At 35.7% G+C, this 26,653-nt stretch overlaps 1 protein-coding gene and 1 long non-coding RNA gene across 3 annotated transcripts; one reads left to right on the top strand and one right to left on the bottom strand.

The window, feature by feature from the left end:
- On the bottom strand, positions 1-25,626 carry trpm4a (transient receptor potential cation channel, subfamily M, member 4a). 2 transcript variants are annotated; one of them, XM_067382014.1, is made up of 29 exons: positions 25,451-25,492; positions 24,656-24,711; positions 23,846-23,907; positions 23,106-23,271; positions 21,061-21,241; positions 20,031-20,200; positions 16,187-16,364; positions 15,358-15,422; positions 13,356-13,604; positions 13,171-13,273; positions 12,965-13,083; positions 12,560-12,868; positions 10,705-10,806; positions 10,459-10,587; positions 9,898-10,027; positions 7,657-7,802; positions 7,437-7,549; positions 7,270-7,359; positions 7,133-7,179; positions 6,817-7,046; positions 6,628-6,743; positions 6,407-6,539; positions 6,153-6,327; positions 5,493-5,658; positions 2,727-2,908; positions 2,480-2,612; positions 2,130-2,202; positions 1,708-1,804; positions 1-715 (listed from the first exon to the last, which is right to left on the bottom strand). In XM_067382014.1, the coding sequence occupies exons 3-29, from the start codon at positions 23,890-23,892 to the stop codon at positions 681-683; spliced, it is 3,684 nt and encodes a 1,227-aa protein (XP_067238115.1). In that variant the 5' UTR covers positions 23,893-23,907; positions 24,656-24,711; positions 25,451-25,492; the 3' UTR covers positions 1-680. The 2 variants fall into 2 exon arrangements, with proteins under 2 accessions (XP_067238115.1, XP_067238114.1); XM_067382013.1 differs by lacking the exon at positions 24,656-24,711 and having other exon boundaries at positions 25,451-25,626.
- Positions 2,877-13,458, top strand: LOC137017624 (uncharacterized). The gene is made up of 3 exons (XR_010894622.1): positions 2,877-3,014; positions 5,354-5,390; positions 13,337-13,458. It is a non-coding gene; the product is annotated as an uncharacterized lncRNA (long non-coding RNA).
- Positions 25,627-26,653: the final 1,027 nt, after the last annotated feature.

Raw genomic sequence — 26,653 nt, 5'->3', positions numbered from 1 at the left:
AAAAGATACAATAACAAATTGATCACAGTGTAATTGTGGACGATTGCGTTTATTATTCTACTTATAATTTCGTTTGTAGCATTTACAAGATGTGACATAAATATTGGTAGGAAACATATAACCAATGATAAATGAGATTTGGTCCAAAAGCCAAACAAAACAAACATGATACAATTATAGATCTGATGAGCTGTCAAGGGTGGTTAATATCAGCATGCAGTGTCTTTTTCAGTCCCTGATGGAAAATCAACTCACATTACATTTTAAACATGGACTAAAAGGACTCCCAAGAGCTTTACAACTCTAGCACAATGCCACAAATCTCCAGCTACTATAACCTTTAAATTTGCACTCTGTTTGGTACCAGAAATACAGCATTTAACGGAGGAATACACAATTACAATGCATTTTTATATATCATTGGCAACTACAGAATATTTACAACTGACAATATTTTTTTTCCACCCAGATCATTTATTTCACACATCTTAACTGATAAAGCTAACTTATTATTTTCTGAATAATAAATATATTGTCCTTTTTGATAAAATGTTAAAAAACTGTTTAACACATTAAACATGTCAAGATGCGGAAATGGCACATCATACAAAAAATAACTCAAACATAACCAAGTTCATAAAATGCACAAGTTTGCTTATCTGCATTATCAGCGTTATTTTTCATCTGGAAAAAGTGGGACGTTTAGAAGCAATACCTGAAACACAAACAGAAGAGATATGATAGTTAACTTATATATAATAAGAAATGTTTAAAAACATTTTTGAACAATGTGCATCTATCTATCTATCTATCTATCTATCTATCTATCTATCTATCTATCTATCTATCTATCTATCTATCTATCTATCTATCTATCTATCTATCTATCTATCTATCTATCTATCTATCTATCTATCTATCTATCTATCTATCTATCTATCTATTTATTTTTTTAAAGAAATTAATACTTTTATACAGCAAGGATGCATTAAATTGATTAAAAATGACAGTAAAGACATTTATAATGTTACAAAAGATTTCAATTTCATATAAATGCTTTCATATAAATAGTCCTGAAAAAAAATCCATCATGGTTTCCACAAAAAAAGAAAAAGATTTCAACATTGATAATAATAAGAAATGTTTCTTGAGAAGCAAATCATCATAGAATGATTTCTGAAAGATCGTGTGACGCTGAAGACTGAAAGCCATTACAGGAATAAATGACATTTTAAAATATATTAAAATAGAGTTATTTTAAATTGTAATAATATTTCACAATATCACTGTATTTTGTTTATCATATAAATGCAGTCTTAGTGAGCATAAGAGACTATATATATATATATATATATATGTGTGTATACTTATTACTTATTAATAATATGAATAACTTATTAATATAGTAAGTACATGTAGTTTATTAATATTACTCAGCACTTATTTGAGTAGGTACAGTGTAATTATGTCACCTTAAAATAAAGTGTAAATATGGTGGACTAAGATATGCAAGATCATGAAGATTCTGTGAGGACGTTTTGTCTCCATCAAAACTGAAGTAATGTAACTCTATATTTATATGTGACTACGGATCATTAAAATGTTACAGTCAAACCAACACCGTAAACACCGTTACTAAGAGGGAACCTGAGAAACATAAGCTACACTGACGCTGCTTAGAGGGGGTAGGCAGAGGAGAGTGAACACCTTTGGAAGGAAGAGGAGGTGGACGAGTCTGTTTCACAAGATCACTCTGAGACAAGGCCTCCACTATCCAGGAGAGGGCAGTAGAGCAGTACTCCACCTGAGTCATAAGGCAACAGAAAAGAGACAGAGTATCGGTCAAAGACCTGAGGTCCCCTTTAAAGCTCAGCTTCATTAATTACATCGATTGGCTGACAGCTTGGCAGATACTCAAAGTGGATCTGCATTCTAAAGGAGGATGACGGATGGTCCTTGGTCTGCGCTGAGCAAGCAAACGCAACAGCTGCAGCTAAAATAAGGCAAGGGCCATAGTCTCGCACCCACAGACATATGTGTCTGCTCTCTGGGACGCTAATGGGATTTAAAAACACTGGTCGCTGTGTCTGATAGCCACAGGTAGACAGGTGCGTATAGCCGTCACTAACCTCTGACTCCAGCTTTCTCAACCTGCGGTCGTGATCACGAACCTCCACCATCTGCTTCAGGACGCTGTCCACCCTACACACACATATGGACACACATACACGCATGCTGTCATTCAAGATGCCGGTGCCTGATTCAGCAGGAGTCTCCATGTCTCCCCCCTTCATATGCAGAGAAACACGAAACTAGAGCTGCCACGGCGAGGTTACTAAATGCCCCTGGGTGTGTATTACATACAGATCTACTTGTCAGGGACAGACATATTTCACACTCACTCATTTTTTCTAAAACTAAAATAAGTTGGTAATTGTTGATCTGAGAGAACTAAAGTACAGTAATAGAAGTGACTGACTTTGTGGAGGTGCGTTTGAGCCGCTCCGTGTCGCTCTCTCTTTGTTTCTTGCCTTGGGTGGAAAGCAGGTTCTCCTTCAGCGTCGACTCCCATGTGTTCAGCAAACTGGCCTCTTTGCTTTTCAGGTCCAGCACTAAGTGAAGAGATGCACATCGAGGTTAAAGACAAACTTCGCAAATGAGGCTCTGTGTATAATGTGGGATCAGGTGATGTGTATGTAAAATGAAAATCAGAAGGGAGAACATACTAAAGTGTTGGCTCTTAACGGAGGGCAATCTCTGAATGACCCTTTTGAAGAAGATATGCAGGTGGGAGATGATGATGAAGGGCGGAGAGAGGCAGGGGCGGGAGTGGTACTCCACAATCAGGTTGTAGCGCTGGAACTTCCAGTGCACATCACTGTGCTCCTGGACTTTATTGAATGTGTAACTGTAGACAAATAACATGAATGTACCATCAAAAAAAGCAATATGGTAAGAGGGGCCGTGCTTTATTGTGAATCAAGCATTGTTGCAGAAATGGATCCCCTTCAGCTGTAAGTATTTTCACAGTACAGCATGGCCTCAAGTGTTTCATTGCTAGGGATGCACCAATATTAAAATGCTGTATGATACTGAAGCCAGTTATTATTTTTCTTTATATTATGGACACAAAACCAATAAAAGGTCCATCTTAAAATTCAATACTCTATTTTGTCTAAAAATGTATTTTTTATTAAATGCTAAAGGTAATCTAGTTATTATCATGTACAGTATGAATAATGGATATTCAATTTGAGATAAATGTTATGTTTGATAGTGTTTTTCCCCAATAATCTGTCTTTAATTATTAACTTTAAGTAAGCGTTATATCACCGCAAAATAATTTTACATGTAAAAGTAGGGGAAATTAGCATGAATAACTGCATTTTATATATAGGCCAGACTGCCTTCCATATTCAGTGTACAAAGAAAGTGTAAAACTCTTGCAGTTCAAAAAGCTTACGCTACGTCCTACGCCTTCCCGATTCAACTTGACGCGACGCCAGTTTACACTTTCTTTGTAACTTGAATACGGAAGGCGGTCTGGTGGAAACTAGATATTTTACTTCATAACTTGTTAAAGTTATGGATATTTGTGCATAAATGCACTGCTTCGCTTCAGAAGGCCTTTATTAACCTCACGGAGCCATGTGGAATTAGGGTTGCAAAGGGGCGGAAAGTTTCTGGTAAATTTATGGAAACTTTCCACAGGAACTCAACCGGGGGAATTTTGGAAATATTCCAATTTGGAAACTAAACAGGAATTTATGGGAATTAATTGGAAATTTTGGGACACATAACATGAAATAACAGTTATTTATTTTTTGCATTCAATTAATTCTAATTTAGTAAATATGTAAAATAAATATATTTTTATGCAGTATAATGTGTTATTTATTTCAGTGTCACATGATCCTTTAGAAATCATTCTAATACGCCAATTTGATACTCAGTTATTATCACTGTAGGAAACAGTTGTGCTGCTGAATATTTTTTTGGAAACTGTAATACTATTTTCAAGATTCACTGATTAATAAAAAGTTAAAAAGAACAGACTTTATTCAAAATAGAAATCCTTTCTAACAATATCACTTTAAAAGTTTTGAACGGTAGTGTATATTGTTACAAAAGATTTCTATTTTAAATAAATGCTGTCCTTTAAATTTTTATTCATCAAAGAATCCTGAAAAAAGTATCACAGGTTATAAAAAATATTAAGCAACACAACTGTTTCCAACATTGATAATTGAGTATCAAGTTATCATATCAGAATGATTTCTGAAGGATCATGTGACACTGAAGACTGGAGTAATGATGCTGCAAATTCAGCTTTGCATCACAGAAATAAATTATAATGTATATCAAATGTAAATACATTAAATGTATATTTAATGTATATCAAAATAGAAAACCATTATTTTAAATTGTAGTTATGTTTCACAACATTACTGTTTTTTCAGTATTTTTGATCAAATGTGCATGTTATGGACTGGGGGAATGCACAGTGCATGCAGGGGGTGTGTCCTCAATAGCCCTGCAGTAAGTAGTGTTCTGTGTGAGGAATGAGATTGTTTTAACCAAAATTATGCTGCAAGATGTTTTTTTCAACTACATTTAAGTACTAGCCAGACTTCGTCATACTCATATTCTAGGCAGAATGTGAGTCTGATACTGCTCCATTGCACTTGAATTATGGGGCGTGTCTTAACCAAACCAGTAAAAAAAAAAACCTCTGCACTCAATTGGATAGACCTAACACCAATCAGAGCAACACAGTAAGTGACGTATGTTGAACTTGTACTTAAACTTTTGCCGAAATCCGTTGGAAGGACGGCAAACACATCTTTCCCATCGACAAATGCCTTGATTGCGGTTCTTTGTTCGTCTTTTAAAATTAATGCGCTGTCGATTTCTTTTATTACAGACATGATAGCGGAATCTAAACATCTTACTTCTCCAGCTGCAGTCATCGTCGGTAAAAACCAATTCAACCGAACCGAACTTCCCGTCCAAAAAATGTTGTGGGCGGGGTTCGGGCTGGCACCCAGGCTATTTAAGTACCCTGTTATAGGCTAACCTGCAATTTTGCAAATTCCCTGTTTATTCCCAATAATTCCCGTTAACTCCCATATATTCCCATTAATTCCCATATATTCCCATTAATTCCCATGGAAAGTTTCCAGTTTTGAAAATTCCCAGAATTTTGCAACCCTATGTGGAATATGTTTATGATGGATGGATGTGGATGGAGACACTTTTTTTCAACTCATACTCATTGGTCCTGTTCACTGCCATTATAAAGCTTGGATGCGTCAGAATATTTATTAATATTTTTTCTGATTGTGTTCATCAGAAAGAAGAAAGTCAAATACACCTAGGATGATTTGAGGGTAAGTAAAGCTTGGGCTAATTTTCATTTGAAAGTGAACTAATCCTTTAATAATTTTGTGGAAAACTATCATACATCAGTGTTGATGGTGCAGTTTTTTTACCTGAACATTGCAATGAGCAAGTTCACCAAAAGAATATTGGTGACCAACAAGTAGACTGACAGCAGAATAAGGACCAGCCAATTAGCATCAGACTGTGGGCAGGGCTCTGCCCCGTCATGGATGAGAGTGACGTTGTCTGTACACTGTTTCTCATGTCGCTTGTCAGCTAGAGACAAAAAAACAAACAAACAAAAAAAAAAAAATCTTATCACAACAGAATAGAGGAAATTGAGCTAAAAGTACAAAAGTTTGTGGCCAGTAAGATGAGCAAAAATGAATAAAAATGCTGTATTACGCATGCCAGGCGAGTAATTGGCGAGTAAATGTCACTTTGTAAAGAAAGACTATGCTCATATAGACTGAACATGTAATATGCAGGTGCATGACTTCACCATTTTCACAAATTTGTGTCTTTGTAGTGTACATGGTGATGATAATGTTATCGTTTTCTGTAACTTTCACTCTGAAACCCGTTTTCAAAAAATATGGAAACATAAGAGACTTCTTTCCAAAACAATAAAAAATCTTACCGACCCCAAAATTTCAAGCTGTATATGTGGTAGCAAGAATAAACATCAACATGCATCATTCTACGACAAACAAATCCAAACACAGTGACAAACATTCAGATATACACACATCAGAGACACAAAGACATACCATCAATTTCATCCAGTGGTATTTGCCCATATATGTGCATGTATGGCCTGTAGAACACGCGCCGAATTACCCAACTAGGACGAGAGTCGTAGGAGTACAGCAGTGCCTGATTGGCTACTCCATATGCCATTAGCCACACCCCCAGGAAGAACAGGAAGAAAAACACATCTTTCACCTGTGGAGTACGTGAACATTCTTGAGCAGGAGTATATGCACATATTAGGGCATGTTCAAAATGAAAGACTCCTTCTCACCATTTTGCCAACTATTATGATTTTGGGACCAAGTTGTTTGTGAACTGCAAATATATGAATGAGTCTGAGCGTGAAGACCATATAGTCGACACACATGACCGCACGACCAAAATTATACGACCACGGAAACATCCTGTAACAAAAACACACATGCACTAACCTATACAATCACACACACACACACACAAAAACATATACAGAACAGATTTCACTCATTTAACCTGCAGAGAAGGCCAAGAATGAAGAGTGCGAGCGCCGTGATGTCACACTTGTTCCAGATGTCTTGGATGTACAACTTCATCCTTTGAATTACAGTGGTAGATCCTACAAAAAAAGTCTGAGAGGAAGATCAAGATTCAGTGACTGAACGAGAACATCAAAATGTGCGGAAACACACTTAAGGTTCATACCTGTCGAATTTCCTCACAGACCAGAGTAAAAACCCAGAAATACAACACAAGCTCCAAAGGGGCGGGTCCGTCAGGAGGCGGAGGCTTGAAGTCGACCAACAGGACGTAAGCAAACAGGAAGAGGAAGAGGAAGTACATCAACACATTGCCTAGAAATGAAGTGACCGGTGCAAACCAGAACTGACGCCATCGATGGAATATGAAAGGTTTTTGAAGGATAGCCTTTGATGCTGCAATATATAAAAAAATAAAGATGTAAAGAACCCACAGCAGGACAAAGCTTAACAGGATATGTAGCCATGCAATTTCGACGCACCTTTTGGTTTTCCTTTTAAAGCATTACATTCCTCCACATCTTCATCTCTGTGAAGGACACATATGACAGTCTTTATTTTATCAGTATAATCTCTAATTTAGTGAAAATGTTTATGGCACTGAGAAACCCTGAATTACGTGTTTAAGACTTCAGCCAATGACTCGGCTCCGTCGATACTGTCGAATTCTTTACCCTGATTAAAGTCATCTTCGTCCTCCTCCTGCTCCCTAAGAGATGGAATTGCATTTGAAAACTGTACCAGAAAGAAAATTAAACTTCTGGGCCGAAAATATTAGGTACTGACTTGAAACTGATGAGTTTGGTGTAGATGAAGGGAGGCAGGAAAAATGAGAGGACCAGTTTCCACACCTCTGTATTGCTGTCCATGTCCCCCCACCAAATCTCTGACAATAAAGTCTAGTCATGGACGAGATGAAGAAGGATGACACCAGAAAACCTAGGCAAAACTGACACTTCAACATGCAAACATAGAGCAGATGTGGAGCAGCATGAGAAGCGCTCACTTGAACTCCGTCATGGCTGAAGAAGAGGCGGGCTTCAGCCGCTGTGGCCATCTGCAGACAGGTGGCGCCACCCCATACAGGCGACCGTCTGATGAGAAGCTTGCAAGAGCGGCTCTCATTGCTCTGGTAACACTCACTGAACACATCTATTATGAAAGTGATGAGAAAATACATTACACATATGAAGGTCCGCTCAAATACTGACAAGCACATAAAATACACACTATAGTTCAAAGGTTTGAGGTTGATAAGATTTCTTAATGTTTTTGAAAGAAACCTCTTATGCTCATCAAGGCTGCATTTATATATTCAAAAATATAGTGATATTGTGAAATATTACTATTTAAAATAACGGTTTTCTCTTTTAATATATTTAAAAATCAGAAATCATTCTAATATGATGATTTGCTGCTCAAGAAACATTTGCTCACCTCAAACTTTACAACTAAAGTGTAGTGGAGTACAAAAGTCTGAGATCACATTGAAAATATGAGACTTGAGATTTGTTTTGTATTTTAACTTATTTTACCTATTTAATGTTTTCAGTCCTGTACTATTAGGGGCTATTCACACATTTTTTTTCTTTGCATGAAAAACATGAGGTCTAGGAACATGTTCACATTCTTTTAACTTGAATGTCACGTTTTTAGAATGCCGTGTGATGCAACGGTCCAACATGTCTGTTTGGAGCATGTTTACATAGAAAAAAAAAAAAATAATAATATGCTGATAATCTAATTTAATTATTTTAAAGGTGCCGTAGAACGTCTTTTTAAAAGATGTAATATAAGTCTAAGGTGTCCCCTGAATGTGTCTGTGAAGTTTCAGTTCAAAATACCCCTTAGATTTTTTTTATTCATTTTTTTAACTGCCTATTTTGGGGCATCATTAAATATGCGATTCAGGCTGCGGCCTCTTTAAATTCTCCTGCTCCCCGCCCACGGAGCTTGCGCTTGCCTTAAACAGTGCATAAACAAAGTTCACACAGCTAACATAACCCTCAAAATGGATCTTTACAAAGTGTTCGTCATGCAGCATGTCTAATAAGTATGGTATTTATTTGGATGTTTACATTGATTCTGAATGAGTTTGAGGCTATATGCTCTGTGGCTAATGGCTAATGCTACACTGTTGGAGAGATTTATAAAGAATGAAGATGTTTATGAATTATACAGACTGCAAGTGTTTAAAAATTAAAATAACAACAGTCTTGTCTCCATGAATACAGTAAGAAATGATGGTAACTTTAACCACATTTAACAGTACATTAGCAACATGCTAACGAAACATTTAGAAAGACAATTTACAAATATCACTAAAAATATCATGATATCATGGATTATGTCAGTTATTATTGCTCCATCTGCCATTTTTCGCTGTTGTTGTTCTTGCTTGCTTACCTAGTCTGATGATTAATCTGTGCACAGATCCAGACGTTAATACTGGCTGCCCTTGTGTAATGCCTTGATCATGAGCTGGCATATGCAAATATTGGGGGCGTACATATTAATGATCCCGACTGTTACGTAACAGTCTGTGTTATGTTGAGATTCGCCTGTTCTTCGGAGGTCTTTTAAACAAATGAGATTTATATAAGAAGGAGGAAACAATGGTGTTTGAGACTCACTGTATGTCATTTCCATGTACTGAACTCTTGTTATTCAACTATGCCAAGGTAAATTCAATTTTTAATTCGATGGCACCTTTAATATGTTTAAAAATCAGAAATCATTCTTATATGCTGCTCAAGAAACATTTGCTCACCTCAAACTTTACAACTAAAATGTAGTGGAGTACAAAAGTCTGAGATCACATTGAAAATATGAGACATTTGTTTTGTATTTTACCTATTTAATGTTTTCAATCCTTTACTATTAGGGGCCATTCACACGTTTTTTCTTTGAATTAAAACAGGAGGTCTAGAAACATGTTCACATTTTTTTAACTTAAGTGTCATTTTTAAAATGCTGTGTGATGCAACATGTCTGTTTGGAGCATGTTTACATAGAAAAACAATAGAAAAGCAGTGCAGTGGAATGCAATGTGTTCTGCAAATGTGTTCTGTGTGAATAGCCACTTACAAGGTCACTAACAAGCAAAAGTCATAAATACTAGGAGAAGTTGCATCCTGATAATCTAATTTCATTATTTTAAATAACTTTAAATATAATCATAAACTATAAGCACCGTCTCAGACTTTTGGACCCCATTCAAAAACTCTTTAACTTGATTCACACCCACCATGTGCTAGATTCTCAAAGGTCTGAGCTAGTTCCTTCATGGAGAGCTTGGTCTCAGTCTCTGTCTCCAACTTAGAGAGCTCTCTTAATATCTTACACCCGGAAAGAGCACTTAGCACCGACTCCCCTGCCTCACATTGAAAGAGAGTGAAAGAATCCAAAATAAAGAAAAATGATTACAATTTTTACATCACAGACTTTGTTATCACACTGGCCATGTGAAATATCATGACCAAACACTCCAGTCATAATAAATAATAAAAGCTGTGGTATTTTACATGCAGCAATCACCTCATGGAGGCCGATATATTAAGATCACAAGAGTAGCCAAATATTACTCACTTTACCTCGTAAAAAAAAAAAAAAATCAATAACTGAATACTTTTGCTTTACTTGCTTTAGTGTGATACTGAATCTACACCACTAGGTGACAGTATAGAGTCCAGAATAATTGTTGTATGCAACTCATTTGCAAAAGGTATCCGTCAAAATATCTGACAAAAATAATTAGGAGGTTAGAAATATTATGAAGGGAACATGATATTAGTTTCAACTAATATACCATTTGCCAGAAGTATATGGACATTTCTCTGCGATTCTGCAGAACAGCCCAAATGAACAGAGCTATCCAGGGAGTCATACAGCGCTGCTTCCGGTACACACTCTCAGATAGCAGCAACTTATTCACATGCTGTAAAGAGGAGACATAAACTACAATCACAACATTGTTATCAATAATGTATTAACATGTACTATATATCAAATAATTTCACCAATCCCAATACCTCTGAAAAAACCTGGCTGGTACCTTCATTGCTTTCCTTGAGGCGACTCCCTGATTTAGACCAAGAGGGCCATAGTAAAATGGCTGACAGACATTTTCCATGATTTCCGATAACACCCGTGAAACCTGAAAGATGGAAAAAATAGAAAACAACAGCATCTATTTTTAATAGAAATACAATAATTTGTAACATAAATGTCTTTACTGTCAATGTTGATCAATTTAACGCATCCTCGCAGAATGAAAGTCTTAAAATTATTTTTAAAATATTATTGAACGGTACTTTTGGTAGAGGTAGAGTGTGCATGTATACTAAAGGGGCTTTCGCACCGAATAGTTTTAGGAAGAAAAAACTGTAATTTTGACCTTCAACCGTTTGAAGGCCATTAAAGTCCACTATTAGGAGAAAAATCCTGGAATATTTTAATCAAAAACCTTAATTTCTTTTCGATTGAAGAAAGAAAGACATGAACATCTTAGATGACATGGGGGTGAGTAAATTATCAGGAAAATTTTAATTCGAAAGTGAACTAATCCTTTAAATGCCATTATCACTGTTTTCCATGTTCTTGAAGTAAATATGTTTACACGACTTTTTAAAAATGCTGGGTGCCGGTGTTTGACATGCGTTTGACCAATCAACGTACACTTACGTCACTGATAGTTCCTGTATTGCTGGTTTAGACCCTACTCTGAAGTAGGAGCTAATTTAGTTCCCCCAAACTGAGTTACTGGAACTAAAATCATTCCTAGTTCCTGTGGTGCGAACACGGCAAAATCCGGGTACTTCAGCCAATATTTCTAGGAACTATGAAAAGGTTCCTCTGGTGTGAAAGCCCCTATATATATACAGTACAGTCCAAAAGTTTGGAACCACTAAGATTTTTAATGTTTTTAAAAGAAGTTTCGTCTGCTCACCAAGGCTACATTTATTTAATTAAAAATACAGTAAAAAACAGTAATATTGTGAAATATTATTACAATTTAAAATAACTGTGTACTATTTAAATATATTTGACAAAGTAATTTATTCCTGTGATGCAAAGCTGAATTTTCAGCATCGTTACTCCAGTCTTCAGTGTCACATGATCCTTCAGAAATCATTCTAATATGCTGATTTGCTGCTCAGTAAACATTTATGATTATTTTCAATGTTGAAAACAGTTGTGTACTTTTTTTTCAGGAATCCTTGATGAATAGAAAGTTCAAAAGAACAGCATTTATCTGAAATACAAAGCTTCTGTAGCATTATACACTACAGTTCAAAAGTTTGGGGTCAGTTAGAATTTTTATTTTTTATTTTTTTGAAAAGAAATGAAAGAAATGAATACTTTTATTCAGCAAGGATGCATTAAATCAATCAAAAGGCAGTAAAGACATTTATAATGTTACAAAAGATTAGATTTCAGATAAACACTGTTCTTTTGAACTTTCTATTCATCAAATAATCCTGAAAAAAAATATTGTACAAAAATATTTTGTACAATTGTACACATTAAATGTTTCTTGAGCAGCAGATCAGCATATTAGAATGATTTCTGAAGGATCATGTGACACTGAAGACTGGAGTAACGATGCTGAAAATTCAGCTTTGCATCACAGGAATAAATTACTTTGTGAAATATATTCAAATAGAAAACAGTTATTTTAAATTGTAATAATATTTCACAATATTACTGTTTTTACTGTATTTTAAATTAAATAAATGTAGCCTTGGTGAGCAGACGAAACTTCTTTTAAAAACATTAAAAATCTTAGTGGTTCCAAACTTTTGGACTGTACTGTATGTATATATATATATATATATATATATATATATATATATATATATATATATGCATACATATGTGTGTGTGAGTACAGTATATGGTCCTTTTACCTCATATAGGGTAAGGTCTCGAGCAGCAGATGGTGTGGTAAGGGTTGTTGCGTGACTCTTGAAAGAGGAATTCTCATCAGGCGGGATAGATAATCGGGTCTGTGAAGCTGCTAAGTCCACTCGCTCATGCAGCCTTCTCTGGAGGAATGAGGATACCAGATCGCAGCCTGACAGTGAGCTGTAAAGGAACTCTAAACGATGGTACGTCAGATAGTCCAGAACGTTCAAGCCGTTTTCCACAAAGAGTTTCACAAAATGGGGCTTGTCATTCACCAGCGCATCAGTCATTGATTCCTCCATGTCTTCATACTGAGAGAAAGATGAAGCAACAGAAGTTGTAATGTTAAAACACAGTTCAGCTATCGGTCCTGGTCAGTAACTGTAATCCTACCCTAGTACTCCTACCCTCCACTGGATGTCACCATGGAAGAGTTCACTCTTGGCGATATCCACCCTGTTCCAGGCCACCGCCAGCTTCAGCTCTTCAGTGTACTCGCTAGCATCATTAGAATCCCGTTTAGCAGCTGAACACACACATACACACATAAGCACACGTGCACGTACTGTACTATAAACGTGTTGAATTCTCAAAGCAGGTGATTTAATCTCACCTCTTACAAGAGCTTTAAGGATGATTGTGTCAAAGTCATCTGGCCCTTCCTTGTCTCCACGGAACACGGTGATCAGATCTCTGTTGTGATAGATACTGAGTCCCTGTGTAAAAAAAAGAGAAAAGTAAGTAAAGGTAAAGGAAATAACTTTGTCCTCTTTATTCAGGCTCTTGATGTACGCTCACCTGATCCACAAGCTTCTCCAGTTCTGTCTCAGAAGGGAAATGTTTCTTAATTCTCTCTCTCACTCGGTCTCTGAGCTCAACACTGGCACTCTTCATGCTTTCCTCGTCAGCGGCTGGCAAAGTGGGACTCACGGGTGGACTCAGAGGTGTGCTGAGGTCCTTCAGTATTCCTGCTATCAGGTCTGCTGCTGAACCCGACCCTGCCAGCACCAGCCATGGAGTGGTGTTTTTCAGAGATAAATCCACTCTCTGTGGTGACAAAGAGATGATTCATTTTAAATATGTTTTTAATATATAAATGCATTTATTTAAAGCCATTTTAGATCTCTAGACACTATACATGAGCCGTTAATTTTAAAAAGCATATTATAAATGAATGTTTATCAACTGGTGAGTCTCATCCGAAAAACAACGCCAAATGCAAATAGAAACATGGACATTGTGTAACAGCCCAAACCATGAAAAAAAAAAAAAAAAACAATGAACAAAACATTTGTAAACGTGCATTGTTTTGTTCATGGTGACTCAGACTACATTCAGGGATGGGCAGTATTTATGATACATGTATTTCAAATACATATTTCAAATATAACATAGTATTTTGTCATTTGTATTTGATATGGTTGATGAAAATTGGTTTGTATTTTGTATCAAAATACTTTAGTGTTTTGTATTTTTGTAGTTTTAAAATACTGTAAAATACTTTGTAGGAAGTCTGTATAATGACATTATAAAAATATGATTAGTTTTAGTAGCCTATGCTAAATAGTTTACCAATTTACATGTTCTTGAAAACTATTATACTGTGTAGCAGCCTGCTATATTTATGATTAACAATAAAATGATTAATTAGTGCTGAATATAGGTGCCATCAGTTGTCTTCTTATAAATATGACCTGGCTGTCATTGTTGCTGATGCAAAGTAGGCCTTTTGTTACTAAACACCAAATAACTAAATTGCGATACAGTCTTGTGCAAACTGTTAAACATTAAACTGTGGGTGACTTTAAAACAAACCTTCATCTGGGAGATCACAGGGATATATGAATATTTGTTCTGTTAAAGCCACAATATGTACATTTTTGCCACTAGAGGTCGCTTATTCGGTCACTTATCCTTTTTTTTTGTGGAATCATGGGATGTGTTGTCTTCAAGTCTACAGCCAGTGGAAAAGAATCAGGATGGGACTCAGTGAGAAATAATGTTTATTGATTAGAGTATTAACTTTATTGTAGTATGAAGCAGAGCAGGGCCGAGTGATGCTGAAGCTGAACGAGACCGCTGGGGCGACTGCTAATGAGAGGCGAATACGATATGTCTCGAGAGCAGTGGAACTTTTATTACTTTTATTATGGTACTCACTGTAAATCAAGAAAACGAGATTTAAACAAGAAGCTATATAATATGATTAGTTTTCTTTGTTGTGTCCATGGTTTCTACAAAATAAAAAAATCGAGGGTAACGCTGATATGATGTGATTTATAAGCGACGCACGGACACAGGAAATTGCTTATTTCTCTGGATTTAAACATTCTTGGAAACATTTGGGATAATGTAAGTAAACAAATCAACAAAATATATAGCATTGTTCTAGTGGTTTTTGGATATTTTAATCCAAAAATCTTACTGTACATATGTTTACTTAATCAGCTGAGTCAGTGTAATGCTGAAGGGATCGATCAAATGGGCCAACTGATGGAAGGTTTGCAATGCAAGTTCATGCTCCCTTGTAAAAGTATTTTTTAGTATTTTTAACATACAAAAATACAGTAGTTTATTTTGATACATGGTGTGACTGCTGAATTTTGTAGTTTATTTTGATACATTTAAAATGAAGGTATTTGGTATTTTATTTTAAAATACATTTTTTGCCTAACCCTGACTACATTAAATAGGTACATAAAATAAAAATTAAATAACATTTATTATTTTGAAATAAGATTAAATTGTGAATTAATATTATTATTCATATTAAAATAAAGAAATAAACTAGTGTAATGACCTCTAGCATTGTAGCATCACCTGCGATCAGCACACACAAAACCGGTATCTCAATGCTGCCACTCCCTGGTACAGACAGAAGGAAGACAGATTTGTTAATACAATGGAAATGCAGCTTGTTTTTACTAATAATACCTTCAATCAAAACAAAATTGAGTAAAAACTAGTTTCCATTTGTTTCAGAACTGCACTGTCTGTCTGCTCCACTAGAGAGCAGTGCAGCCCTCATATGACATGCCATTCTGAGGGCATTTACTTGCACTAAATACCAAAACACCGCTGTTTTGCATAAACAATACACTAATGTTTAGCTTCCCTTTTCCTTCCTCCCTTTCTTTGTTTACTTCTCTGTTATTTATTTTAATTGTTATAAAGGAAGTGCACAGTTCCTTAGGGATGTGTCTGAGCTTCCCGTCACAGTCCCCGATGAAGGTGCCAGTTAAAACGATCAGACCAGACTCATCTTCTCCTGTTTTGATGCGCAAACTGTGTATACCCTTGGCTTAAAGGGAACACATATATAAAAAATCATTTTTTCTATTGACAGTGACTGTTTTAAACTGAATTTGTAACTAAGGTATTAGGCCTATTATGTATAACTTTGTTTATAAAGTTGCTCATATTTGTGTTTGTATATATAAATGGATGTATAGTTGTTAAATGTTTGTATTTTCATGCCATTGTCCAAGATGAATTCCCGCTTGGTGAAAATCTGAACTAAAATCTAACTAATTAGTTTATTGTCTGCTGTTGTGCGCTCTGTGGTCAAGAAGAGTTCAAACATGTATTATTAGTTTATTATTAGCTTTTCAGTTGCTACTCTCTCTTACCCCAGATGCCAGTGCGCTGATGGGAGATGAAGTCCTCCAGGTTGACTCTGAACGTTGTCTCACTGCCTCTGTGGCCTACACTCCCATCATCCACTAGGAGGAAGGCCTGGTGGTTGTTGTCCAGGCAGCTGGATTCACGGGGCATGTTGTGCACATAGTACCGTGCTGGGAAGCTTCCCTTGTAAAGAGTAACCAACAATACATTTTTACAGAGCAGCCTAGGCATAGTCCTACAACCGTTCAAATACTATTCAGGTTTAATGGCATTTTACTGAAATGCTACTGTACACTCTGCAAAAAGTATCTAAACACTGAGTTTCACTTAAAATGTCCAAATTTCATTTGATATTTCACAATATATCAAACCAAGTCACCTCTACAAACAAATTGTAGTAGACATAACATTGCCATTCTGAGTCGTTTTTGCTATAAAGGAGTAGTTCATCACTGTCAATAAAAGTGATATAAAACTTGGCAGCCTATACAGTATAAAAGTGAAAACGAAAACTGAAATCGGTGCAACCTGACTAGAGAAAACAGAAAGCTGTTGTCTTCTATCAAAAAAGTAGGAACACTTCAACACCCACAATGCACTGGTGCTGCCGTCCAAGGCCACTTTCACCAGTCTGCTATGAATATGCTTAATCCTGCCTTGCTTCAGTAGTAAACACTACGTAGCAAACTTTTGTGGTGTTGAATTGCATTGTAAATGTAAAAAGTATGCAAAGAGTAAATGTTTAGTGGGAGTGAGTTACGTTTGGTTACTTTAGTGAAGGATACAGAGTGTTAGGCATTGGCTAAAGGCTGCAAAGGATCATAAACACGTAGAGAACACCGCAGAGGAAAATCTGAAAAATCAGCACTGTAATCAGCATTTCAGACTGGATGGCCAAGAACACATTCGCTGCATCTCAATTCGGAGGTTGCATTTGAAGGCATCAGGAATGTCTTATTTAAAGGGGACCTATAATGCCCCTTTTACAAGATGTAATATAAGTCTCTGTCGACCCCAGAATGTGTCTGTGAAGCTTCAGCTCAAAATACCCCACAGATCATTTATTATAGCTTGTCAAATTTAAACTGACCCTCGTTTGGGAAGCAGTCCAGTGTAAAATGACAGAATGGTAAAAACACTCTACTAGAACAACTATTCCTCTTCTCTAAAGCTGTACAACTTGGCCACACCCCCTTTGTTGCGTGGCAGGGTTTATATAAATTTTAGGGTTAGTGATGTCACTAATCCAGGAAGAAGCTTGTTGTAAACAGAGATTTTTTTTTTTAAAGAAAATATCTCCATTTGCACTGAACTTTGAACATTGTAACTATTCAGATGTTGTTAATGGATTACATGTAATCTGGATTACGTAATCAAGATTCCAAAAATCAAGTACTTGTAATTAAACTACTTTGTAAAATACTACAGTTACTTTTTTATGGATTACATGATTACATATTATTTACACAATGGCAGTAAGTTGTTCACAATTCATTGATTCTCCTAATTTTTCATTTTTTTAATATTTATATTTTTTTCATAATAAACCTGCTGCTTATATACGTTCATGATTCTTATCTTATATGTAGTTCATGAGTTTTTCCGGTGGTGAGGGGGAAATATAGATGAAATATAGATGGATATAAATGAAATACAGATGAAATATATACAGCTATGGAAAAAATTAAGAGACCACTTAACATTGATTTCTGAACTTGGAGTGGTCTCTTAATTTTTTCCATAGCTGTATATATGAAATAATAATAATATATGAAATATAGATGAAATATTTGATGTGGCAGTGATATTGCTCTATATTTCATGTTTTTTAATATTTGTTTTTGTAATGTTGCTGTTTTCTAAATGTACTTAATTTTAAAGGTGCAGTATGTAGGATTTCTGTCTGCTAGAGGTCACTATTCAAAACAAAGGCGTAGCTTGATGACGCCAAGTTTTAGAGCAGAATCTTGGGACATGTGGTCTTCACCTCAACGGACGGTGGAAAAGAATAGGGATAGGACTCAGGAAGAAGTCATGTTCATGGATGCGATTATTAACGTTACTGTAGTATGAAGCAGAACAGGACCGAGTGTTGTGGGAGCGGAACGAGGCCGCCGGAGCGATTGATCAACATACGCCTCACGAGCAGAGGAACTTTTATTTTATTTTACTGTATCACGTCACCAGCTTTAGAAAATATTTGTTCGTTTGAGCCCGACGTGACGTGTCAGTGAGGTAATGAAGCTTCATTCCCAAAGGTCACGTGACAGCCTCATTTCAAGCAATGATCCGGAACACTGTTTCAGAGCACTAGTGTGTCGAAAACTCGAGACTTGTGTCAAGACTGGGTATTGAACTACCCATCACTACAGTAAACTAGATCGATTTTAGAATATATTAAATGCTGGATGGCTTGTGCTGACAAATGGCATGCAATTAATTTTAAAATGTATTGTATGATGGAGAAAAAAGACTAAACGTGTTGAGCTATATAACAACAATTAGTTTTCTGTCTATAAATATATCAAAACAGTTGTTCCCTTGTCTATTAAAACCGAGGGTAACGCGGGTATGACGCAATTGACAGGCGACTCCTCACACGTCCCGGAGCCTTGGTTAAAATTGCAATTTTCTCACAATTTACAAATAGTTGCAAACATTGGGGATATTGTAAGTACTCAAGTGAACAAAATATACAACACTGGCCTAGTGGTTTTTGGATATTTTACTGCAAAAATATTACATATTGCACCTTTAAGTAAATATGTTTTAAAATCATAAGCTGTGATTTAGTTTTATTCAGTGTTACTATCAGCAAACACTAACAGGAACATTAGTGTTAGTATTTTGAAGAGTTAACTGTCCATGCATTGCACTTTAAAAAGAATCTGTTGAGGCTCTTGTTGGTGAATAGAATTTTTTTTTTTTATATATATATATATATATTTTTTCTTTGTATCTGTCAACATAGTACAAGATTATCCTACAATGTATGTGACATCAAATAAGCCTTACAATAATTGTTCTGTTTATAACCTTCTGTCGAACGTAGATCCGTCTGTCCTTGGGCGGGGATACAAAAATTCGGAAGTATAATCTGAAAGCCCTGGAGCTGTCAAAAGTCTTTTGCTGACAAACAAACATGAATTCCTCAGTCCAAGTAGCATGGAGAACGAGTAAACATTGTTCAGTTACATACTACTGACATTGTAACAATACAAAGCGAATTTCACCTAAGGTAATTTAGAAGAGTAGCCTGACATTCAAACAGATGTCATTTTGCAGAGAAACCACAGGTGGAGTTGATCACAAGATCCATTGATAATATTTTTATGACCAACTGATTATTGATTATTTGTGTTCCTATTACCAATATCCAAAATCGATTATTAATTATTGTTTTATAGTAAATATTTTAAAATAATAAAAATGATGATGATAATAATGCTATTATTTATTATATATGATACTAATTAAATAATACATTCAATTAAATAATAATTATTATTATTACCATTATCATTAATTTCATTTAAATAAATGTAAATTCAATTAATTTAATTGTGAACGGTAAAGATCTGTAAATATTTTGGCCTAATCAGTTTAGCCAAATCAAGGTCTATCTCTATTAATCACATTAACTATGGACATGTTACACCAAATTTGATGACCATAAAGTGTCCAAAAATTTTGAATTTTCTATAAAGTACTAGGCTATATATTAAATATTACTATTAATGTATATATCAATAACTATAAATACAAAAATAATTATTGTTGTGGCTCACACATTTTCAGTGTTGCTTTTATGTGAAGTGTTCATAATGGAGCACAATGGACTCACAGTACCTGTGGGTTTATGAGTTGCTGACGTTGGTGAATCAAGCCCCAAGGTGCAACACCAACAGCAATAACTTTGGCCTGGGAAAGAGATGAAGCTGTTGCACAATGATCCCTTACTGCCTCACCTACACAGCGGCCAACACCCTCCCTCAGACCTGACGTCATGATCCAAGCCCCTGGGAAAAGAAAAAAAAAAACACAGGAAATGTTACTATCAGCTAAATTACTCTGCTAAATTAAATTACCCAGAAATATATCAGATTCACAAACAAAATCACTGATAAACAAAGTATTTAACATAATGTAGCACAAACTTCTGCATTCAATCTAGGTTTACCATAAAAAAAACCTTATCTGCCAAGGATCATTACAAAAACACACACATGCACAAGAGGAATTCCACTGTTGTGTAATACTAGTTTGGCCTGTCTATCGCTGACCTTAAGACTAATTGCTGGGTTTGTGGTTCTTTTCCAGAACACATTTCATAAAGCTACCTGTTCTAATCTACTCTGTGAGACAAACAAAAAAACACGAATGTTCACAAAATATACTTGGACTCAGCTTGTCTATGCATCCATTGTAGAGTCCATTTTTGTTATCAGTGTGGTAATTTTACTGGTGTTTCATGCCTCAGAAACACACATTCTGTCAAGCTTATGAAGCACTTGGGTGGGTTGCCAAGTCTGTGTTTTTATATATATATATATATATATATATATATATATATATATTGTAGGTATGGGAGTGGCATATTTTTATTTTGTTGATATTTGGGCTAGGGTCATAGGGTTAGTTTTGCTCTAAAACCTCTAAAACTTTTTTTTTTAACTTTTATGTCAGTTAAAGAACATGTAAAGTGAGTATAAAAAATAACAGTCTTTATCTAAGTATGCAATATTAACCTAGGTCGAAGGGTGGAGGGTGTAGGTAGGGTTAATATTCCACATGTCATTTATTATAAAAGTGAGTATAAAGGTTTCAAGCACGTAATATTAGATAACTGTGCTAAACATACACAAGCAGGAGAGGTTACCTGTGCTCTGTGCGGCCCGGACAAGACCCTGTCTGATCACTTCTCGCACCCACGTCTTCACCTGCTCCTTCCCCTCTCCCCCCACCACAGACACCACCAGATTGGGTACCGGCAAACCCCATTGTGACGTCATCAACGAGTATACGTTGTCAGGTGGTGTGTCGTGTGACAGACGCAGAAACTTGGGGATACAAGATGAATGACATATAAATGCACAGCAGAAAAACGGTATTTAAAAATTCTGTGTGTGATGTTATTCAACACAAACTAACGTACAAAGGCATCCAGACGAGCGTGACATTCAGACATGTTCCTCACATGCACAAACATGCCTGATATTTATGTTTTTTATTGTATGTAGGAAGGGATTTGTGTCAAAAGTGCAAGCCTGAACAATGGATCTGCCTGAGGCAACACACCATCTCCAAAAAGCTCATATTAAATGATGCCAACTCTCAAAATACTTTGGTAATCCTGAGTGGTTTTCTTTTGTTACTGTCTAATGTTAATTTGCTTTCATTTGTTTATGAAAAATGTGTATGACTCCAGGCTCCATGAAGAGGGTTAAAGGGAAGTTTATAATCACTGCAGATTAAATGTTATTATTGTTCTTCTGTAATTGCTCAGCGATCTGGCATACTTTTAAAAGGAATGAAAATAGACCTTAGTTAGGGTAGCAATATTTTAAATGTACAGTGTGTTCAATTAAATGTACTGCTGTTTAACAACATGCCATTTGTTAAGGTGATGAAAGATATTTCCAAAAAACTTTGTTTTGTAAATTACATGTGATCTACAACCTTTACTTTCCTTAATAACTTCTATAATAACCTCAATGGACCTTATGCACCAGAGAAACAAGCGCGCCGCCATCTTTATAATATTGTCTTTGAACTTCCGTTTTCGCGGTAGCCCTGTATATTTCTATGGCATCGCTGTCAAAGAATAATTCGATGGTGAAGTGGATTTACTTGTTGTAGAGTTAATGAAAGTTATCATGAGCATTGTAATGTCAGTAGACCGGGAAGTTTTTACAACGAGCAGTTCATTCATAAATAGGCTAACGTTACCTCGCTGTGGAAATACAAACCGGAAGTCAAAAGACAACGAGCGCAGCGCTGAAAAGGGGCGAAGCTACATAAGGTCTATACTTTCTATATACCATGCATGTTTTTTATGCATCTGCTTTGCATGTGTGTTTTTCGCACATTTATAACATGTCATTTTTGTAATTTTGATTTGTGTATTTGTGTATGGAAAGTGTATGAAATTCAATTCATTACGGTGTCTACCTTGACTAAGATCTATACCTTAATTTAAATGCACATGCACTTAATGATTGAATGAGATGCAGGTTTTTGACCCAAAATCATGGGATCAGAGGAGGCGAGAGAGACGCTGCCTCACACTCTGTCGCTGTTTGTCAGTGTCACTTTAGAAAAACGTTTTATCTCATATTTAGCAATATTTGAATTATTTTCTCATCCAATTTGCATTTTTAGCAACTATATAGTGAATTTACCCTAAAAAATGTGCATTCTTAAGAAAATGAAATGGTAACGCTTAATTTCAATCTAAGTTACAGTTAATTTCAGTGTAACTGTATGTTTTTCTGAAAGTTGAATAAAAAAATAGTTACAGTTAATTTATTAATATACATTTGTTCATTGTTAAAATGAAAAAAAAACATAAATGCTGTAAAACTATTGTTCGCTGTTAAGGTCACATTTAATGTAACAGGATTCTGGGCGATTGTGAAATTTTACTGAGGATTTCACAATTGGTCATGCAAATTTGCCACATTGACCAACAGAAAACTGCTTGCTTTGACAGTGACTTCTGTGTGAGCTCGGTTTCATACATTGCTACACTAATGACAATAGACAACAGAACTTTTTTCAGAATTTCGCTGCAATATTGCTAACGTGTGAAATGCATTACCCAGTGTTAATGAAAAACACCTCACTGAAGAGTACTATTAATTGACCATATTGCATTGTCAGATGGTGTGCTTGAGCAAGGGTAAAAGAAAGCGAGATACCCACAGGACTGTTTCTCCGTCCAGCTCCAGCAAACTCCAGCTGTCCAAAGGCATCAGTGGGGTATTCAGAGGTGTGCTGTTCACTGTCCCACCGGCTGACTACATGATCACCTGCTGTTAAGGATGAATGATTTTCCCGTGCTCCACCACACTGGCACAAAGCCCCATTACTGCCACAGAGAGAGAGAGAGAGAGAGAGAGAGAGAGAACGGTCAAAGCAGGTTTCAGTGGGTTCTGAATTCTCATATACTTACTATTCATTTCAGAGGAAGAAACTCAAACACAAAGAGAGAAAATAAATCAGTCTCCTTTATACTGTGTCTCATTCACACAGGGTGAAAGGTACATTTATTAATAAAGATGTTAATAGCTGAAATTGAACTAAAAAAGTCACACAATGGACACATCATCACTTGAATAAATAAATTACAATAAAACTGTACCAGCCCAAACCCTATTGTGATTCAAGCCTATTACATATAACAATAGCTTGTCATAAAGGGGAAAAGGACAGGGAAATTATTCCATGTTGACAAATGGCTAGGAGTTCACCTTCATGCAAAAAAAAAGAAAGAAAAGAAAAGGCATGTTTGTTGACCAACCCTACATTGCCAAATCAGAAACTTAACGGCTCGGATCATATTACGAGAGGCTTAACGTCTGTTTTAAATGACAGAGTATGAAAGGATTGAATACTTTTCTGCATACACTCAATTTGAATGCAAGAGAAAATGGAAAATGTACCTGGATGCGTCCTCCACAAAGGTGGTGCACACTCTCTTTTTAATCATCTTTGGGATCCAGCTCTACAACACATCAGATGTTACACAGTAAAGCATGAGTCACTGGCAGGTCCGGTTTCTTTTCTTTCACAGTCAGTGGCCATGGAGAACAAACTAGAAGACTACGCTTGAATAGCAAAGTAATTTCCGAGGAAATGTTATGTGAAATGCAATCCTAATCACAGAAACTAACATTTTATTTGTGATTTCTACCTACTTAAAGCTCTCTCACAATGAAAGATTGCCTCGCAGAACTTCAAAACATCGAATTATAGTACTTAACTATTATAATTATTATAAATTATAACTCTTAATTGAAAACATGAAGGCATGTAATATTAGAGAAGATGGTTGTATTTGAAATCAATGAAAATTTCAAAAATAATAAAAATCTCACAAAAATGTGATCATTAAAACAAATGCTGAGATAATAATCAAACATGCGAGATCATTTAGAAACATTTGAAACAAATAGAAAGAGAAATACTTTTTTTCCTAAAATTAGACTAACAAGGCCAACTTGTTGCCAACTTATTTCTTATTTATCCAAAACAGAATAATGAATGATAATTCAGCATAACAAAAAAAATACTAGTTCTGTATTTTGTCAAAGTTTTTGTCACTTTTTTTCATTTGGAGAATTATGAAATCACAATATATTGATGTGAATAAACAAAGCTAAGGAAATGTTAGGTTACATTATATATATATATATATATATATATATATATATATATATATATATATATATATATATATATATTGCCCTCACCTGTGCCTACACAGGTCTCCCCATCTTTGTCCTGTATTGAGCAAGTACTGCATAACCTGTTAAACAAGCTTTTAACATTAATATGGAGCTTTAAATTGTGAAAGTTTAGTCAATCATTTCCTCTGACCTTCAGCAACATCAAATGTTTCTCTGAGACAATTGTAGAGGCCATTAGAACAGCCATGACATTTGCAATTGTTTCATACTACATCCTAATTCATTTTACATATTAAAGTGGAGACTTTTGAAATTCTCCCATTGATAAACAGTTTCTTATATTGTTCTCGCTTCTCAGTCCATTGGATAAAAGCGTCTAAACGAATAAATACAAAATAAGATAACGCAGCGAGTGGATGAAGATAAGAGTTATGGAAACATGGAAAAGCTTGGTAAATATAAGCGAGAGCTTTGTCATTCAACTTCTTATTTGAGCATATGTAAATGCAATCACAAAATCAATAGAGACTCCTGCCGTCTGCTGTTTGGTGTAATGTGTGGCACAGGACTATTGCAGGCATTGGGCTTATAATGACATTTTGAAGAGCTTCTCCTGACCAACTAGTCTGTTTGTTTTATTTTATTTATTTATTTTACATTTGAACACAGTGGCTAATAAACATTAGCTAGGCTACTAAATCTCTTAAAATGTTAACTTGACAAAGCATTAACAATGAATTAGCTTACTGTATAGGCCTAAACTCATTTCCGTATTGATGAATAGTTAGGCGACTATATGCACGTGATGTAGGCTACTGACAAATAACAATATTTAGATTAATAATGCATCAAACACACCTGATCTTTTTCGGATTTTCTCTCTCCTGCACCTCCTTCATTTTCTTTATCAATTTTCTTCATTTTACTCATCTCTCCGTCTCAGAGCTTGGGTTTATTTGGGATCAATTAGGCTATTCTTCAGATGAGCTCCATGGGTCTAGTTTCAATTAAGCTCTGGTTTGTCATCAACCGGATTCCCGAGATATTCAGCAAAACTTCTTCTAAAGCCGTACAGTTGTTAGCCCCGCCCACACTGGACGTCCCACGCGCGCACACCTGGACGCATTCCAGCACGAGCTCACGAAGGTCCGATACAGTTGAATAAACCAAACAGTTGTGGGCGACGATGAGGGCAGGGAAAACAAACATGCAGGCCCGATAAGAGTAGAACAAGAAAAAGATAAGAGTTTCCCATTGTTTTTAAACCACACATTTGCAGACAAACTGATATATAACGAAAACTTCTGGTACTTTATCGTTTTGCTGTGATGGCTGAGATAATAGACTATTCATGATGATGTTATGTTAATAAATAGCCTAATTCCGCTATATTATTTCGCTATGTGTATACGCTGTTAGCAACCGGATACACCTGGTTGTAAGAAAGGTTTCCTCTGTTTCATGTCCTTACATGCGTGTCTTTTTGACGCACTATTGACCTTAAGATGTCACTTGTGCATGGCCAGTTATGCTGGTTTGACTGAAGTTTTAGCTCCAAGAAGTAAATAATGGGATGGGTCTTCAGCAAGACCCCATATAGGCTAATAAATATAGGACTGTTCCACAGGTCAGGTGTGTGTTCAAAACTTATTTATGGTTATGAAAAAGTATGAAATACATTATTTAAACCCTTTCTAATAAACAACTGTAATTTTACAAAATAATCTTTAAAATACAATAGGGAGCGTTTCTTTCTTTTTTTTCTTTTTTTTTGAAAGTTCACTTTCAAATTAAAATTTCCTCACTCCCATGCCATAATTTACTCACCCCCATGTCATCCAAGATGTTCATGTCCTCCTTTTTTCAGTCGAAAAGAAATGAAGGTTTTTGATGAAAACATTCCAGGATTTTTCTCCTTATAGTGGACTTCAATGACCTCCAAACGGTTGAAGGTCAAAATTACAGTTTCAGTGCAGCTTCAAAGCGTTCTACATGATCCCAGATAAGAAATAAGGGTCTTATCTAGAGAAACCATCGCTCATTTTCTGAAAAAAATAAAAA

This window comes from Chanodichthys erythropterus, chromosome 3 (assembly GCF_024489055.1).
Source record: "Chanodichthys erythropterus isolate Z2021 chromosome 3, ASM2448905v1, whole genome shotgun sequence".
NCBI lineage: Eukaryota > Metazoa > Chordata > Actinopteri > Cypriniformes > Xenocyprididae > Chanodichthys > Chanodichthys erythropterus.
This window is presented reverse-complemented; position numbering and strand designations above follow the sequence as displayed.

Excerpts from the sequence above, each read along its gene's own strand:
- trpm4a (XM_067382013.1), bottom strand. The coding sequence starts at position 25,522 with ATGAGTAAAATGAAGAAAATTGATAAAGAAAATGAAGGAGGTGCAGGA. Across the intron at positions 7,360-7,436 it reads ACCAAACTCATCAGTTTCAA|GGAGCAGGAGGAGGACGAAG; the intron begins GTCAGTACCTAA and ends TCCATCTCTTAG. Across the intron at positions 6,540-6,627 it reads ATTCTTGGCCTTCTCTGCAG|GATGTTTCCGTGGTCGTATA; the intron begins GTTAAATGAGTG and ends TTTTTGTTACAG.